The 17,194-nt window shown below is 30.6% G+C and overlaps 1 protein-coding gene across 1 annotated transcript; it reads right to left on the bottom strand.

Annotated features, from left to right (window-relative positions):
• Window positions 1-4,011: 4,011 nt before the first annotated feature.
• LOC145166929 (uncharacterized) lies at window positions 4,012-5,055 on the bottom strand. Its single transcript, XM_079085983.1, has 2 exons — window positions 4,453-5,055; window positions 4,012-4,301 (listed from the first exon to the last, which is right to left on the bottom strand). Exons 1-2 carry the CDS (start codon window positions 4,969-4,971, stop codon window positions 4,221-4,223), a joined length of 600 nt encoding a protein of 199 aa, XP_078942109.1. The 5' UTR covers window positions 4,972-5,055; the 3' UTR covers window positions 4,012-4,220.
• Between the last annotated feature and the right edge of the window lie 12,139 nt (window positions 5,056-17,194).

The raw sequence follows: 17,194 nt of genomic DNA, 5'->3' as shown, positions 1-17,194 counted from the left end.
TAAAATATATTAAAAGAATTGGTGATTGATCTAATTATTGAGGGAATATTTGCTTTTCCTTAATTTATGGCAAAAGCAACCCACTACCACCTCACTCTATGACCAGCCACTCTTTCCCACTACCCCTTGTCTCCTTAGTGGACCTTTACAGCCAATCTCCAGCTCTTCCCACGTTCTAAGAGCTGGAGGATTGATCCTCTCTCCTCATTCTCCATAAAACTCTTTCATTCTACACTTAGCAACCAAGAACACTCTCCAAAATTCTCTCATCTTTTCTCTCAACTTCAAGAACTTCAAGGCTTTCTCCAGGGATTTCTTGCTTCAATTAGTAAGTATCTTCATCATTCACATAATTATTAAACTCCATTCTACTCAAAACATTGATATCTTACACAAGTTCCATCTTATTCGGTGTTAGATTTTCGAATCATCAAGACATCTTCTTAGTGTTCTTGAGTTGAACACTTCCTTTCTCTCACTTTCATCTACTGAAACCACATAAGGTGAGTTCATACCCATACATTTACATGTTTTTCTTAAGTTTTAAGGGGAGAATACAAGTAAAATCATCAAGAACACAATTAAACGTTTTCTAACAAATTACATCAGAAAAGATGGACGTTAACCACGGACTGTTTTGGTCAACTTAAATATTTTAGTTTTCAAAACTGTTTCAGGTGCAAGTAGTTCAAACTCTTAGCTTTAAAATGGCTATTTGCACATCTCCAAATGATTTTTCTACAATAAATGGTGATTTTTACAAAACTGCCTGTCATTTCAGAGGCAAACCCGGACCAGTCTGTGATTATGAACATTTTCACCTCTGTTAGAGATCACTAAAAATCATGATAAAATTTACGAACAAACTAGACTCATATTCCAAACTCTCAAAATTTGCGGATTTGGATTTAGAGCTGTGATGATTTTTCTATAAATTTTCTAAGAACGGTAACAGAAACTGTTTTTAACGAAAAGTTGCTGTTAATTTCATTTCACCTTGTAACATGTTGAGCAAGGTGTATATCTTTATGTGACTATATGTTACTGCAATATATGACATTTTATCTTAATATTTAGACACACATCAGTTTACAAATGGATTTGGTCATATAAAATATAATGAATAACAAGTGATTATAATCAAAGTAAAATCGATACATTCAAACATTAAATAAACTATTTTGAATATAGTTTGCATACATTACTACGTACTACCCTTGGTTGATAAACTATAATAGGTATAGTTTATGATACATTACATAACACATACATTTTAAAAAAGGGTACATTTATACAAAGGATATTTTCATTAAGCAAGGTACGGCCATACGGTACCAAGTTTTCATAACACGAAATTCCGTTAATGACTTTGTGAGACAATTACTTCAAATTACCATTAAGTCCTGTATTGTAACCAGAGTCTCCTTGAGGGAGAGCGTGATACTTGTGTATAGATCTATATTGGGTTTGACAAACCCACACCTAAACTGCATGCAACAGTTAGACCGATAGGTCTGGGGTGACAAATGTCATAACATTTCCGACGCCTGAAGAACGTCGTTTTAGGCAACCTTGGTCATAGTATGGTTATAATAAACTCACATAAAGTATTAACAAACATTGGAATTTACGGGGACTTCATTAAAATTTAACGAGTTTATGTCAATTTAAATTTTGCATTGTTTTACTATAAATATGACAAATTACTTGTACCTTTCGGTCTTTGGGTTTTAAGACTACATTTACACATTAAGGAAAATATTGGATTTTTCTAACACAAATACTACTTTTACAAACGAAAAGCTTATGAACTCACCAACCTTTGTGTTGACATTTTTTTTAAACAACTTGTATTCTCAGGAAATCATTAAACAGGTAATCAAGTGCTTTTGAGGATGGGACGCTAAGGCGTCTACTATTTCATATTTTATCAATATATTGTAATTGATTCGTAAACATGTAATTCATACAATGATGTAATTTTTTTCAATCATATATATGTTGGTTGTGTTTGCTTGAATTACTATTACAATTGCTGTTATGATACTATACATGAAGTCCTCCACCCCCGGACGTTTCCGCCATCCTTGGTTTGGGGGTGTGACATGTACCAACCATTTTACATATATTTTACACTAAAAAAACACACAACATTCTTCTACTTTCTCATATTTTCTTCAAAATATAGATCCAACTAAAAATATCACATCCACTTCAACCACCCCAAACGATCTATATGCAACCATTTATTACATGCAATTTTTAACATCTCCAATCCAACAACTTCTATTCATCAACATTCCATACCACCTATAATTCTACCAACAACAACGACCACACTAATTCCAAGCTTTTCAACAATCTTCTCAAGAATTTCAACCCCAACCTCCTCAACCTCAACAACTTTAACCCCAACATTCCATGCTTTTACTTTCTATGTTTTTTAGTAATTTAGCTTTAAATTTATATATTTTTTTAGTAATTTAGGATTTTAATTTTTATATTTTTATGTTTTTTTAGTAATTTAGGTTTTAAATTTAAGTTATGTAATGAGGTTTTAAGTAATGCAAAATATTTATTAATGTATATTAGTTATGTTTTTTTATTTAATTTAATGTAAAAAAAGTAAAATAAAAAATAAAAAAGATAAATAATGTAGAGTGGTAATCAGTTTCAAAAGCTAGTGATTTAGTAGTAAACATTTAGTGGAGATGACGTGACACATAAATTGCAATAATTTTCTAATGGGTTGTTGGTAACCATAACCGTTAGACTAATAGTTAATATTTTTATGTTTATAGTGTAACAAGTGTATAAAGCAATACACCATGGCCATATGTTACAAACTTAGAAAGATACTCAAGCAAATTTTGAATATGTTGATTGAGAGCTTTGATTTTATAAAAATAAAGAAAAGAAATTCTATATAATCAAATAGTAAAATATAAAATTTGGTATTTTTACTATAAAGTAAACTAGCGATGTTATTCGGGTCGGAATCGAACAGAACCCGAATAAGGGTAATTACATGAACCGAAAACCGAACCAATTAACCAATACGGGTTCGGTTCGGTTCGGGTATTAATCGGTTTGGTTCGGTTATTACCCGAATAACATGCACAAGATTATTAAGGACCTAATATAATCGAAAAAAAACGAATAAACCGTATTATGATTCTATAACCCGAAGAACCCGAATAATAGAATAATAATGTAGTTTTATACATCAACTTAAAACATTCAAAGACTAACATAACACAATAACACATTGAAAGAATAACAGTTATATAGTAGATTACCATAAATTTTTTACTTGAATTTCATCAGTTGTAGCCCAATTTTTCATGACTAGATAAAGTAGGAATTTGTGAATCTTTAAAGACAATAGGAAGTGTCGATTTTTGAAAACTTGAAACAAAAGAGGAAAGATAGACAAAAGTAATTGAGTTTGGAAATAGATGAGAGGATAGGTCGATTTTGAAACGACGAGAATGAGTGTAGGGTTTTTTTTACTGCTATGAACGACGAAGACAAAAGTTTGAATTATAATTTTGAAATCTATCGATCAGAGAAAGGGGAGAAGGAATGCTTATTCGGACCGTGTATTTCAAACCGAATAAGCATAATATAGATACCCAAAACCCGAATCAAATTCCTTATTCGAGCTTAATTCGGTTCGGTTCGGGTTTCGGTTTGGTTCGGATTTTCGGACCAAATTCTCGATCCCTACTATAAACCTTACAAAAATAGTATTACAAGACCAAAAATCTAATACTAAATATGATCAGGATTCCTTGTTTGTTTGGATATGTCAAGATAGTTCTTATCATATTGACTTCATACTTCCGACTATTTATTGGACCATGATCTTTATTAAACACGATCTTAAGGGTCATATATGTTAAAATATAGTTATGGTGATGTTCAAACTTCGAATCATTTATTATTAATTAATTATCAAACATTAAATCTACTTATATGGCAAATTCTTTAACGAAAAATACAAGAATATAAAACTAAGACATACGATTAACCATTTAACCTCATCACATCAGAATTCCAACCCAGGTGGTATAATTACATATATGGAGTAAGTATGTAACACCATATTGAAAAAAAAAAAAGAAAAAAAAGAAACAAAAATCAAAACAAAAGAGGTATCATATAGAAAAAAAATAAATAAAATTCAAAAATTTTAAAGGAAAAGGAAAAACAAGTTTCTAGAACCACCCGAATACAGTCAATCCGAACGCCAAACTTCCGACCACCATCTTCAAACAGTTCAATTTCTCTGCTCCACTCTGGACAATTTACATTTCCACCATCATCAAATTCAGAATTTTTGATAGTTAAATCAAATAAAGTTATCGAATTCATGAACAATTGGTAAGATCTTGATCATATATACAATTATCGATATAGAATTGATGTAAAAAAAGTCTACGAATTTACCTCGTCGGCGACGTCGGCTGACGACGGACCGGGAGAAGGAGAATCGATGCTCGATCCAGGACCTTCGGTGGGAGAAGGTGATACAGCTATTACCGGTGCTGGTGCAGGAGCATTATGCTTCTTTGTCTTAGTCTTTTTCTTGCTAGGCGCCGGAGCAGGAACTGCGGCAGTCGGAGCAGACACTGGAGCTGGAGGAGACGAGATCGGAGAACTGACAGGTACTGGAACCGGCGGAGATTGAACCGCTGTGGGTGGGGAACTCACCGGCTCTGCAGCAGGGGGAGAAGATAAAACAGGAGAAGGAACGGCAGCGGTCGGTGGAGCTGTCGTAGGGCTCGTCGCCGGAGCTGTGGTGGGTGCTGATGTCGGTGTTTTGGTAACAGTAGCATTAGAAGGTGAAGCGGCAGGCGTGACAGTCGGAAGTGGAGACGTAGTTGGAGAATTAGCCGGAGCTTGACCTCCTACGGAGGCGATAACGACGGCGATGAGCGCTAGAACGACGGCGTTCTTCCGATCCATGGTGGTTTAGACTTTAGAGAGAGAGATTAGGAGTGATTTTAGAGAGAGAGAGAGAGATTAGGAGTCGGAAGAAAGGAATGGAAAGAGAAGGCAGTAGATCACAAGTATAAGTAGCCGTTATGGAAATTAAAGAGTTTAATATTCATAAAATAATTTATATTAACTTAAGTAAATATTCTATTTTTTTATGATCTTATTAAATTTTACTATTCTGATTATTATAAATAAGAAAGAAATGTTAATCGTAGTTCATCATATTTCTTTAACAAAATCAATATATATATATATATATATATATATATATATATATCTATATATATATATATATATATATATATATATATATATATACTTTGTAACTAGATATTTTTATCTATTCTAGACGTATAATATAAATATTTTCACATACAATTTTCCTCATTAGTAATTTATAATGTATACAACAAAATGGCCAATTACACGTTATTTTATTCACTATTTATCTTAAGATATATTTTTAAAATCAATATTTAAAACACAAATTATAACTTTATATTTAAATTACATATTTGTGTCTAAAATAAATTTTGATTTTCAAAGTTGTTCATTTGATAATATATTTGTAGTTTAAATTTTAAAAGCGTGTGCTTTACAATAGTTACTTTAATATAAATTTATTTTAAATGTTAAAGAAAGAGTTGAAAAAACATACATTGTCTTGACTAAAGCAAAGAATCGAAGCGTCACATATAACAGCTGGCATGTTATGCTGACGATCACACAACCGACAGTAAACGTAACAACTTAGGGTGTGAAATTAGTCTTTATGGTATAAGCTAGGGCTGTTTATGTAAATTTATCAACACCTTAAGGTTTACATAAGTTTCAAATAATATCCTCAAGTTTAGAATTCCTATAATTTTAGCACTCCCTACTTCTTTCCCGTTTTCATTAATCTATTTTCATGAAAAAATTTATGTAATATTTTATCCTAGACGCATAAGAGTAATGACATTGTTAGGATAGACTTTATGATGTCTTTTATCATATATTTTCTATATTGTCTTGCATCATTTTATGTATTTAATCATAATATATTCATCTAGTTTATGATATTGTGGGATTGCACAACCTTATGGTGTGGTTTAGTTTGAGTAACATGGTTGGATATTCAGGTTACAGAATGTGAGAAAACAGGTTCGAAAGCTATGATTAAAAATAGTTAATGTGGAAGAACCAACAAAAGTTCAAAAGATTGTTTGGATCAAGAAAGAAAAAAATGATAATTAAAAAAGAAAATAAATAGAAGAATAAAGACTAAAATCATGTCAACATTCAACGAGTAAGGTTTTGTTTGTTTTTTAAAAAAAAAATAGTTCTGACCACTTATTACACTTATTGCTGCGTCGCGCAACACACACGCAACACTTGGTCATTCGCAACTGTTTGTTTTTCAGAAGACTTCCGACTTAAAAACTGTTGCGCGTGTGCTGCGTGGCGCATCAATTGACTCTCTGCTTCAAACCTCTTCACACCTTACTTTAATTTATTGCAGCAGTCTGCAGAGATTAAAAAATAAACAAACTTTTTATTACATGTTGTAGCCGTTTGGTTCTTCTCTTCTGCTACAGAAGGCTGCAGACGTAGTCCGCAAAAAGTAAACGGCACCTAAATGTTGACTGAGTATGTTAATTTTCTAATAGAATATAATGTTTTATTATGTTCTTATGCAACAAAATATCATGATTGATTTATGGATAGGAGAATAAAGAGGGCTCTAATTGGAATAATTTTAAAATTAGTATTGTCTGTAAAATAGACTAAGTTGAAGGGGTCATATCTAAAGTAGACCTAAACTCTAAGGGGGTGAATTGTGGTAACAATAGTTGTGGATGTAAGTGGTAAAGTGCAGCTCTTCCACCGATTTGGTGGGACCAGGCGGTGGCTGGCGGTGCCGGTGATTGTTTGTCTTGTAATAAAATCAAGGAAGAAACGAACTGTCACCAACGTAAGCACCGCATAGGTGCATAAAGTTTATATTCTTTCTCTTTATTATTATTTTTTTTTTCTAAAAATGTATAATGGATATACATTATTGTGTAATGTTTATGCAAGATACTATTTTACTCCGAATTTGAACAAAAATTTTCATTTTTAACGATGAACATGATACATTGGTGAGAACCATGAGATCCAAGTCTCTTATTTAAATAAGATAATCGTTAGAGTGTAAATTGGAATTTGATGGTCCAAATAAATGACTACCCGAAACAAAGTGGAAAAAATAAATTGAATTGCAAAATCAACGAGATAGATGTTTGGGGTATGTTGAGGGCCTCCTGAAGCCAATAGGTGCTAGGTTTTTTTATGTAATAAATAGTGGTAGCTAGAGTTTTCAATATATCATCTACTGAATAATAAATATATCTCGTGATCATGTCCTTAAATGTATGTAAAATCTTTTTGACCGAACCACGTAAATTTTTATGTCATGTGTTCCTGATTTTATCTGCATACATCATTTAATATGTGGTACGAGAGCAACACTTATTCAAGTGGTTGGAACTAGTGGTTGAAGGCATGTCGTCTTACATGTTCGATTTGAAGACAGTTCAATGAATCGAATACCTTCAAGTTGTGGAATGTGAAGATGAAGACTCCTATAGTTCAATATTGTTGTGCAACAACATCAGAAGGAGAGGGGAAACTATCGAAGGAGATGGTGACGACAACAATAAGGCCCATGTTTTTCTCCATAGCTTTTTCATCTTCTTAATTTGCAAACATTTGATTCTTTTCTTCCAAAATTCTTCTTGTTGACTCTAAGGCATAAGTAAGTGTTGTAGTGATTGTTGACAAATGTTGATAAGTAGATGAGTTGGTATCTGATCGACTTCAATAGAATGTGTTGTGTGTATACACAATGGTGATGGTGGACGTTAGTGTTACATGGAAAGAAGTTGATGGGGGTGGAACATATCACATCACCATGAGCGGTGGAAATTAGTGATCTTTAGGAGTTAGTTTCAGCCCATGGTAACATTTGGAGAATATGCAATCTTCTAAAAAAACATAAGAAAATTTAAAACGTGCGACAAGATTACAAAAAATGGGTTCCCGGCAACCCACCGTAGCTCCCCACTTTACGAGGATAGGGGATGGCTCGCCCTTTGGGCAATATACTAAGGCACTAAAGTATGTCACATACTCTCTCCTGACAAACTTCTAATTAAAGTCTTCGTGAGTTAAAACACTAAACCTCTCATATGGAGACTAGTGCCTTACCTAGTAGGCCACCAAGTAGTTGGTTTGAGACTAAACTATATGAGTCAGATTAATCAGTCCTAGATATCATGTATATGAGACTGATGATACAGTGCCATATACTACCTGTGACTGATTTTAATATGTGAATCATTAGAGACAGACCTAACCCATTCGAGACTAAAATTTAGTCACTGATAGGTTTGTGCTAGTTTTGATTTGGATAGAAATATATCAGTGATTGAATATTAATCCTTAATAGACTTTCCCCACTTCTGAAGTTCGAAGGAAACTTATTAGGATTGGATTTCATTCCCTGAAATATTCACGCCTATTTTGATTTGTAAGAACCTTATTTGAGATTGAATTTATGTCTTTGATAAAATTGCACCAAATCTTGACTTTGGAGAGAAACTTAATTGAAAAAAGTTTAGGTTTCTGATACACATGTATCATTTTACAATCCGAAGGACAATTATAAGGGACAAAATTTTAATATTGGAGAAAAATAAGTCAGTAACGTATACCATATATCATAGATAGATGAATTAGTCACAAAGTACTATTTTGGATTGAACTTATTAGGGACTAAAACTTAAGTATTTGATATATATATATATATATATATATATATATATATATATATATATATATATATATATATATATATATATATATATATATATATATATAGGGAATGGTATGACCGAGAGAAAACCCATTCTATCATTGCCAAAACTCCAATATCGATCATTTGTTTTATCTTATACTTCGAACATGTTATCCGAGATCTTCTTTGTAGTGTTAATATTAAATCATTAAGATAGTTTATAATATTAAGATGTTAAAAAAGTAGATAACCTATAACTCGATATAATTTGTAGTAAATTATATTATTAAACTAATTGTTCAAGAACTTGTTTATACATAACATAAAATCAAAGTTATAATTAAATTTTACCACGTCATATGTACTAATTAGTGAATTGTAGTAAATTATGTCATTAAACTAATTTTGGAATTTTGGAATTAGAAAGAAAGTATATGTTAATGAAATTTATATGGACTTATTATGACAAGGGCTAGAAAGAAAGTCTATATTAATGAATTGGTTGGTAGTACCATACAAACTCAGTAAATATGGTATGGTCATGGTATAAATTTTTTAATATAACGTTATTACTGTACCAACCAATTTAATTATATATATATATATATATATATATATATATATATATATATATATATATATATATATATATATATATATATATATATATATATATATATATATATATATATATATATATACATGTTGATGTGTTCCATTTCCTCCACCACTTTAAATTTAAACTCATGGTAGAAATTATAAAATTCTTTTATAATCTCATCCATTCACAAAAACATCATTCACAAAAACATCATTTATGTTCCATAATGTTTAAAAATACAAAAATCTTTATTCACAAAACTCATATACATGTTGGTATAAATCATTACCAACATGTGCCAACCTTACTTATTGGTAGCCAGACAAATTGGTACTAATTATACTTGATACGAAACTAGTAGCAAAATGTTTGTACCGACTATATTTGGTACAATACACGTATGAAGAAAAAATGAGAGGTATCGTACCAATTCCACCCTTAATTATGACATCTATTATAATTATTACATACCAATATTTTGAGGAATTTAATAAAATGTTAAAAACTCATAAAATATCATGTGGAAAAAAATTAATTAAAAATAACCACAAAATGATATGTTGCAAAATGAATAAGAGTATGACATATGACATAAAAAAAAGATCTTTATTTATTAGAGTAGACTAAGTGTAAGACTTGCATACTACATGAATTGATAAAAAAAACGTTAAATATAAAAGTCTAAACATTTAGCATTTTTAAATTAAAATTTCAGAATAAATATGACCGATATGATTAATAAGTAAGTACTTCAGTTTATATTAATAAAAGAAAACTATTGATATATTTTAAAGAAATGATGAATAAGTAAGTACTTCAACCTTAGATGTCATATTATTAAGTTTATCATCATCATCTAAAGTTAATATTTTTAATTTATTTTTGTTTTTAACTTTCCAAAATGCAACATACAACTACCCATGTGTGTGACAACCGTAAAACAAATTGATCAACAATCGTCAATTGCAAACATGACGAACATCAATGTAATGACCTAATGTATAATGTTTGATCATCTTTAAATAAAAAATACAATGATATATGTCTAAATATATAAGAAAAATCAGTTGAAACGTATAAAAAACTAAGAATTTAGGCACACAAAATTTTGTATTATTATATAAAAAATAATAACATACCGAAAGTACACGTCGACACGACTCCGAAAATATAAAGAACACAAAAATATGACTGCGTATGAAGAAGTTATGATTTTTCTAAGTTTCGCAATCAACCCTATGTAGAAATATGCATCATAAAAAGTTAAAGGAGAATTGGTTGAGTTTTAACCAAAACAATGAGAAAGAGAATTGTAGTAATCCTGGATACAAAACTGACGATATAAAGAATGCCAAGAAAAAAGTTTGTATGAAAGATTCATGATTTTCGCAAAATAATTTTTGACACACCCTTTATAAAAATATAAATTAAATATAAAAGGGGAATTGGCTATCAAAGTCTAAAGGAAAGTTGTGATATTCGTCAATACCACTGTAAGATATAAAAAACGTCAAAAAGCAGAGCTTCTATTCGACAATAATAAATTTTTAAAGATTTAAAAAATATAAGCTGAGATCAGGGGCAAATCGGGCACATGACAACACTCGGTGCGAGCTTGCTCCCTACGCAAGCACCATGACGTGGCACCCTCTTACCACGACACGACACACACATTTTCCAATTATATATAGCAATCGATGAGGCAGATTGTATACATGATCTCTTCTTACTTTTTAATTTTATTTTATTTTTTATTTTTATTTCCTTTAGAGTTTCTTTTCCCCTCGAGCCCGAATAATCTCGAGCCTCTGACCATTTTTCGACAGAAACTAATATTGTTTAAAGCACGCTTCGAGTGTGAGTTTCAAGACCCCTTTTTAAGATATTTTATAGTTTTCCAAGGGGAGAGGGATACATACTTAATTAATTATTTATTTTATATAAATTGCTATTGTTATATTATAAATGTTAATGCACTATTTTTACACAAAAACTTAGTTTTACTTTGTCGTTACTCTGTCTGTAGAAATATAAAACATTTATACATTTTCGTTATTATCTCTGTATAATATGAAATATTATTATACTCTCTCCTTACTCTGCCCATATAATATGTATAGTTATTATACCATACTGTTATTCTGTCTATTTAATTTTGGAAAAGATAATTAAACGCTATATATATATATATATATATATATATATATATATATATATATATATATATATATATATATACAACACAACATTGGTCTGATAACATAAAAATATAAGTTAAGGCTATTCATGCAATGGTTAAATGAGGTATTTTCATCGTCTAAGTTTAATACTTAGCGAAGACCCCTACCTGTAATCGTTAATCTTAAGTGAGCAGAATAATTATGTATAAATCTATACATGTTAATACCCCCACATGTGGTTGTTAGCTACAACCTTGATGAAAGAGTCACACTGGATGAAAACTCTTGTAAACACTACGACATCCGAGGGAGCGTCACAAGGTGAAATTAAACTCGTTAATATCTCGATTATGAGAACCCATTATAATAGCCGTGTTGAAAATACCCGTTACCCGAATTACCCACCCGATTTTTTCGGGTATCGGGTAAATCGGGTATCGGGTAATTTTTTTGGGGCATTTGGGTAACCCGATTTTTTCTCAGGTCGGGTATAGGGTAGGTTTGTTGGGTTTCGGGTATACTCGAATTATTTTAAAAGTTCTTTTTTATTTCGTAGAGCTTGTACTCTGTAGCAAATATTTGATCACGCTTAAACTAACTATCATTATTGTAAAACATGAATCTCTTTTATTATGGCAGTATGTCACTAACAATATGAAAAACAATTGTTTATATATATCACTATGTTCTTTAAAACTTAGTTTTTATTGCAACTAACAAACTCATTATCTAACTATAATTATTGTAAAACATGAATCTCTTTTATTATGACAGTGTGACACTAACAATATTAAAAGCAATTGTTTATATATTACCTTGTTCTTTAAAACTTAACTGTTTTCTAGATCATAGTTTTTATTACAACTAACAAACTCATTACCTTGACGAAACTTCAGAACATGGCAAAACTTATGGCTATAATTATCTTAAACATTTTAAACTTTTAAACTAAGATCTTCAAGTATTTGTTTTTTTTAATATCGTATTAGATTAGATTAAACTGTTAAAAGATTACGTGATATCTCAAGTATTATTGAATAAAAAATATCAATGTTCAAAGTTTGAGTAACTTCGTTTATGCCTCGTTTGTTTATATAAACAAGACTAATAAAGCACGACGTATTTCTTTCATTAAATTTATTTTCAGGTGCAATTGAAAAAAAATATATATATTTCGGGTAATACCCGAATTACCCAAACCCGAATTATCCGAATTTAATTTGGGTCGAGTAACGGGTATTGTTTTTTAACATGAAAAACTCGAATTACCCGAAACCCGAAAAAATGACCCGATCAACACCCCTACATTATAACCTTGACGTTCACGCCTTAAGCAAACAAATATATAAGTTGAAACAGACTTATATGCAGTAAAACATTACTTTTGGATAAAAAGTGCACTCTCAGTAAACATACTTTTGGTATAAAAGTACACTCTCATTAATCATATTTTTTGTATAAAAGTACACTCTCAGTAAAAATACTTTTTATAAAAGTACACTCTCCGTAAACATACTTTTTATATAAAAGTACACTCCAGTAAACATACTTTTTGTATAAAAGTAAACTTTCAGTAAACATAGTTTTAGTATAAAAATATACTCGTAGTTAACATACATTTAGTATAAAAGTACACTCTTATTAAAAGTATTTTTAGTATAAAAGTACACACTTCCTAAACATACTTTTGGTATAAAAATATACTATCAGTAAACATACTTTTAGTATAAAATAACATTTTCCATAAACATACTTTTGGTATAAAAGTACAGTTTCAGTAAACATACTTTTGGTATAAAAATACAATCTCAGTAAACATACTTTTGGTATAAAAGTATCATTTCCTTAAACATACTTTTGATATAAAAGTATCATTTCCATAAACATACTTTTGGTATAATAGTACATATTTAATAAACATACTTTTGGTATAAAATCACATATTCAGTGAACATACTTTTGGTATAAAAATACTTTTGATACATACACTATAAATATGTGAAGTCACCAACATTTTGTTGATGTTTATTTAAAAAATTACATATATTCCTAAGAAATCAAGAGATGAAAGCTTGCACTATCGGAAGTCAAGTCCTGAAATCGCAATCACCTATAGATCAATGATGTAGTTTTATTAAGTAGCATACTGTTTAAGGCATCAGATTATTGTAACTCTGAATATCACTGTAACCTCTTTTCAGTAGTAATACATTCATTATTTATGTTATATTTTTGTATTGTTCAATGTATGTTCAATAACTGTGATCCATGACAACATCGCACAACCAGACGTTTTCGCCGTTGGCAGGGGGTATGACACTGGGTGAACACTGGTTGTCTCAAAAACTCCAGAATTTCAAAAACAAATCTCAAATCCAATAAACAATACTAGAATTTCGAGTAAAAATTTTCATTTTTTATTTAAATCTAACAAAAAGTTCAACAAATATAGTAAATGTTAACTATATACAATATTAGGGCATGAAATCAGACATTAGATTGAAAACTATGCCTTCAATCACCTTGAAAATAGACATTTCAGACATAAGAAGAGAACCTTCTTTAAATGTTTTTTTGGAAAAATAAAAAAGAACTCGAAATTTGAATATCAAATCCAAAATGAGGCATTCGGAAGTAAATGATAATTTTGCAAAAACCAAAAAATGGTTATTTTCTTTTAAATGTTCATTTATAACGGCTAGTTTACTTAATATCTCTTTTTTAAATACAACAAATGGAACATTAAGGTTTTAAAACAACATTTAACCTTTTTCCATTCAATGTATATCTAAACTAATAGTTTGTTTCCATTTGGAGCAACGAAGATAGTCTAAACATAAAACTAAATTAAAAAATATGTTAATATTAAATCATTAAGATAACTTACAACTATAAATTATGTCACTAAACTAATTGTTCAGGAACTTGTTTGTACAAAACATAAAATCAATGTAAAAACTGAATTTTACCATGCCATACGTACTAATTAGTGAATTGTAATAAACAATATCATTAAACTAATTTACAAATTAAAAGAAAAGTTTGTATTAATAAAATTGATATCCATTTATTATGACATTTACTATAATTATTACATATCATATTATATGAAATTTAATAATATGGAAAAACCATAAAATGTCATTTGGAAAAAAAAATCAATTTAAAATAACCATAAAATGACGTATGACAAAATGAATGAGAGTATTACATATAACAAAAACAAGAAAAAAATTCTTTATTTATGAGAGTGGATAATAAATTATGATTTTCTTCATTTTACCCATTAGAAAAAAAAAAACACTAAAAATGGCGAACTTTACCATTTATATTAAAATACATTTAGAATACCATATTGTGTGTCTGTTTACTAAACTCTTTGGTATCTTAGATATAGCCCGGATAGTTTAATTCCATAGTAGGGGTCATACATATGCTTGATTATAGCTAGCAAAGGTGTTATTGATATGACATTGTTTAAATAATTAATAGAGGCATCCATCTTTTCGTTCCTTTCATCAAATCATCATAGAATGCGAGGTGTGAATTTAGGAATTTCCATTTCCTAAAGAGATTTTTATTGCCAATGCTTGATGTCATGATAATAAAATTACATGGCTTTAGTCATATAAACATAATATTTTTTTAGTATTATAATTGAATATAGTATTCAAATTATAATTTCTGATAAAAGATTTGAAAGTGCAATATTAAGATTACATACATTTCAATTTATAATATCTTAATAAGAAATATTTTATAAACACAATAATGTAATAAAACATGAAAGTAGATTACTATATCCGATCAATCATTATGAATGAAATCACTATACTTCCTACCACTTTCATGCAAACTTTGAAAAATTCTTTGGGTTTCTTATCTTTCTTTCTTTAGTAAAACAGACACCTCAATCCTAAGAACATGTAAAGAATGATGCAGAAAAAAATGAACATCAAGTTGAGAAATGCATAGCTCGGAGCTTTCATTCAGTGTAGAATTACAACAATCACCAAGTTCAAGATGTGGCAAACAACTATGGGAAAATCTTTGACAAAACTAGAAGAAAGCTATATATATGATATTCCTATCATGAAAAAGAAACACAATATTAGTATGATATTGAGGAAGAAGGCAACATCCCTACAAATTCCTTTACGCTTCCCACATGAGCAACTCAACTCCAATCTGAAACAACCATTGTGAGGGTTCTCCACCATTGCCTACATAATTACGTATATAATGTTCTTGATATATCAATTAATTAATGCAATTTAAAGAGTGAGAAAATTGTGAATAAGATATCATACTTGAGGAGGGTTGTCGTTTTCTGCATGTTCTTGAGATTGACGGATAACGTCGCAAAATCTTTGTTTAATCTCACAAACTTTATCTCCCATTTTTCTCAACTGTTTAAAGAAAGATTTGATTTCTCAATTGTTCTTTAAACTCTACGAACAAGAAACTAAACAATTTAACAAACCTTTGATTCGAGAATATGCTTACGGGTGGTGGAAGACCCTGGTGGCGAAGTTCTTGATTCTGGGGGTGAGGAAGAGACTCCAGGCGGCGGCGGCTTGTTTTTCTGGTGAGGGAGTTCTTGATCGAAATGTGACCGGCGAAGTAGGCTGTTTCTTGTTGGTGGCTCCGAGACTTTGGGAGGTGTTGTGGTGATTGTTGGCGGATCTTGATTGGCGGATGAATTGGTGGCTGGTAGAGTTCGGGGAACTGGGTTGTGGGTATTCACGGTGGTGGTGGTTGCCGCAAGCTGCACCGTCGAAAGAAGTTGACGGAGTGCTAAAGATTGCACCGCCAAGAGAGGCGGATATGGGTGATTCTGATTCGTTAGTTTCAATCGCAGGTGCCATTGAAACTGGAGTATGGGGAAGATGTAGTGTGGTGGAATCAGGGAGGTTGTCTCCGGTGGTGGATGAAGGTAGTTGGCGGTGGAATTCATCGACAGTGTTGGGTGTCTGGAAGCCACTAGTATCTTGACGATCGCTGCTCATTTTCACTTGTATTTCTGAATTATGAATTCTGAATGTGTTGCCAAAAGGTTTAAGAAGTCGCTATTATATAACAATGAAAATTGGGGACGCTTAATATTGTTGATGTAGGTATATTACTTGATTTATAGTTATTTCGAGTTTTTGCATTTTATAAATGAATTATTCTAATTAAATTATTATATTCGGAAATTCATTAAGTAGTTCATATTTGATTAATGATTTTATTTCAATTAACTGTTTATATTTTATGTTTTTGCTATTATCTTTCAATCTAATAAAAGAGTCCATCTTATATGCCATGTGTCATCTAAACGCTCCTCACCTTTTCAAAGTGAATTTTCGAAACTAAATTTGTGCTACTTATTTGATGCATATGTTAATCTTAAAGCTCCTCTTCTACTCCCATAATCTTGCATATCTCGTGTGTTACCTCCTAAATTGGATATTGAATTCAAAATATAAAAATCTGAAAATGGTAGATATCCCCAAATCTTGAAATCATCGACATCCATCTTTTTTCTCCCCTGATCCGAAAATGGTATGTTCAACTATTATAGACATTCTCAAAGAAACTCTAGTC

The sequence above is a fragment of the Lactuca virosa genome, chromosome 3, assembly GCF_052849685.1.
Source record: "Lactuca virosa cultivar CGN04683 chromosome 3, Lactuca_virosa_CGN04683_v6, whole genome shotgun sequence".
In the NCBI taxonomy this organism is placed as follows: Eukaryota; Viridiplantae; Streptophyta; class Magnoliopsida; order Asterales; family Asteraceae; genus Lactuca; species Lactuca virosa.
Note: the sequence above shows the minus strand (reverse complement) of the source record. Positions and strands in the feature narration are given on the sequence as shown.

Coding starts and splice junctions, on each gene's coding strand:
- LOC145166929 (XM_079085983.1), bottom strand. CDS start 4,971: ATGGATCGGAAGAACGCCGTCGTTCTAGCGCTCATCGCCGTCGTTATC. Junction 4,302..4,452: donor CAGCCGACGTCGCCGACGAG/GTAAATTCGTAG, acceptor TAAATTGTCCAG/AGTGGAGCAGAGAAATTGAA.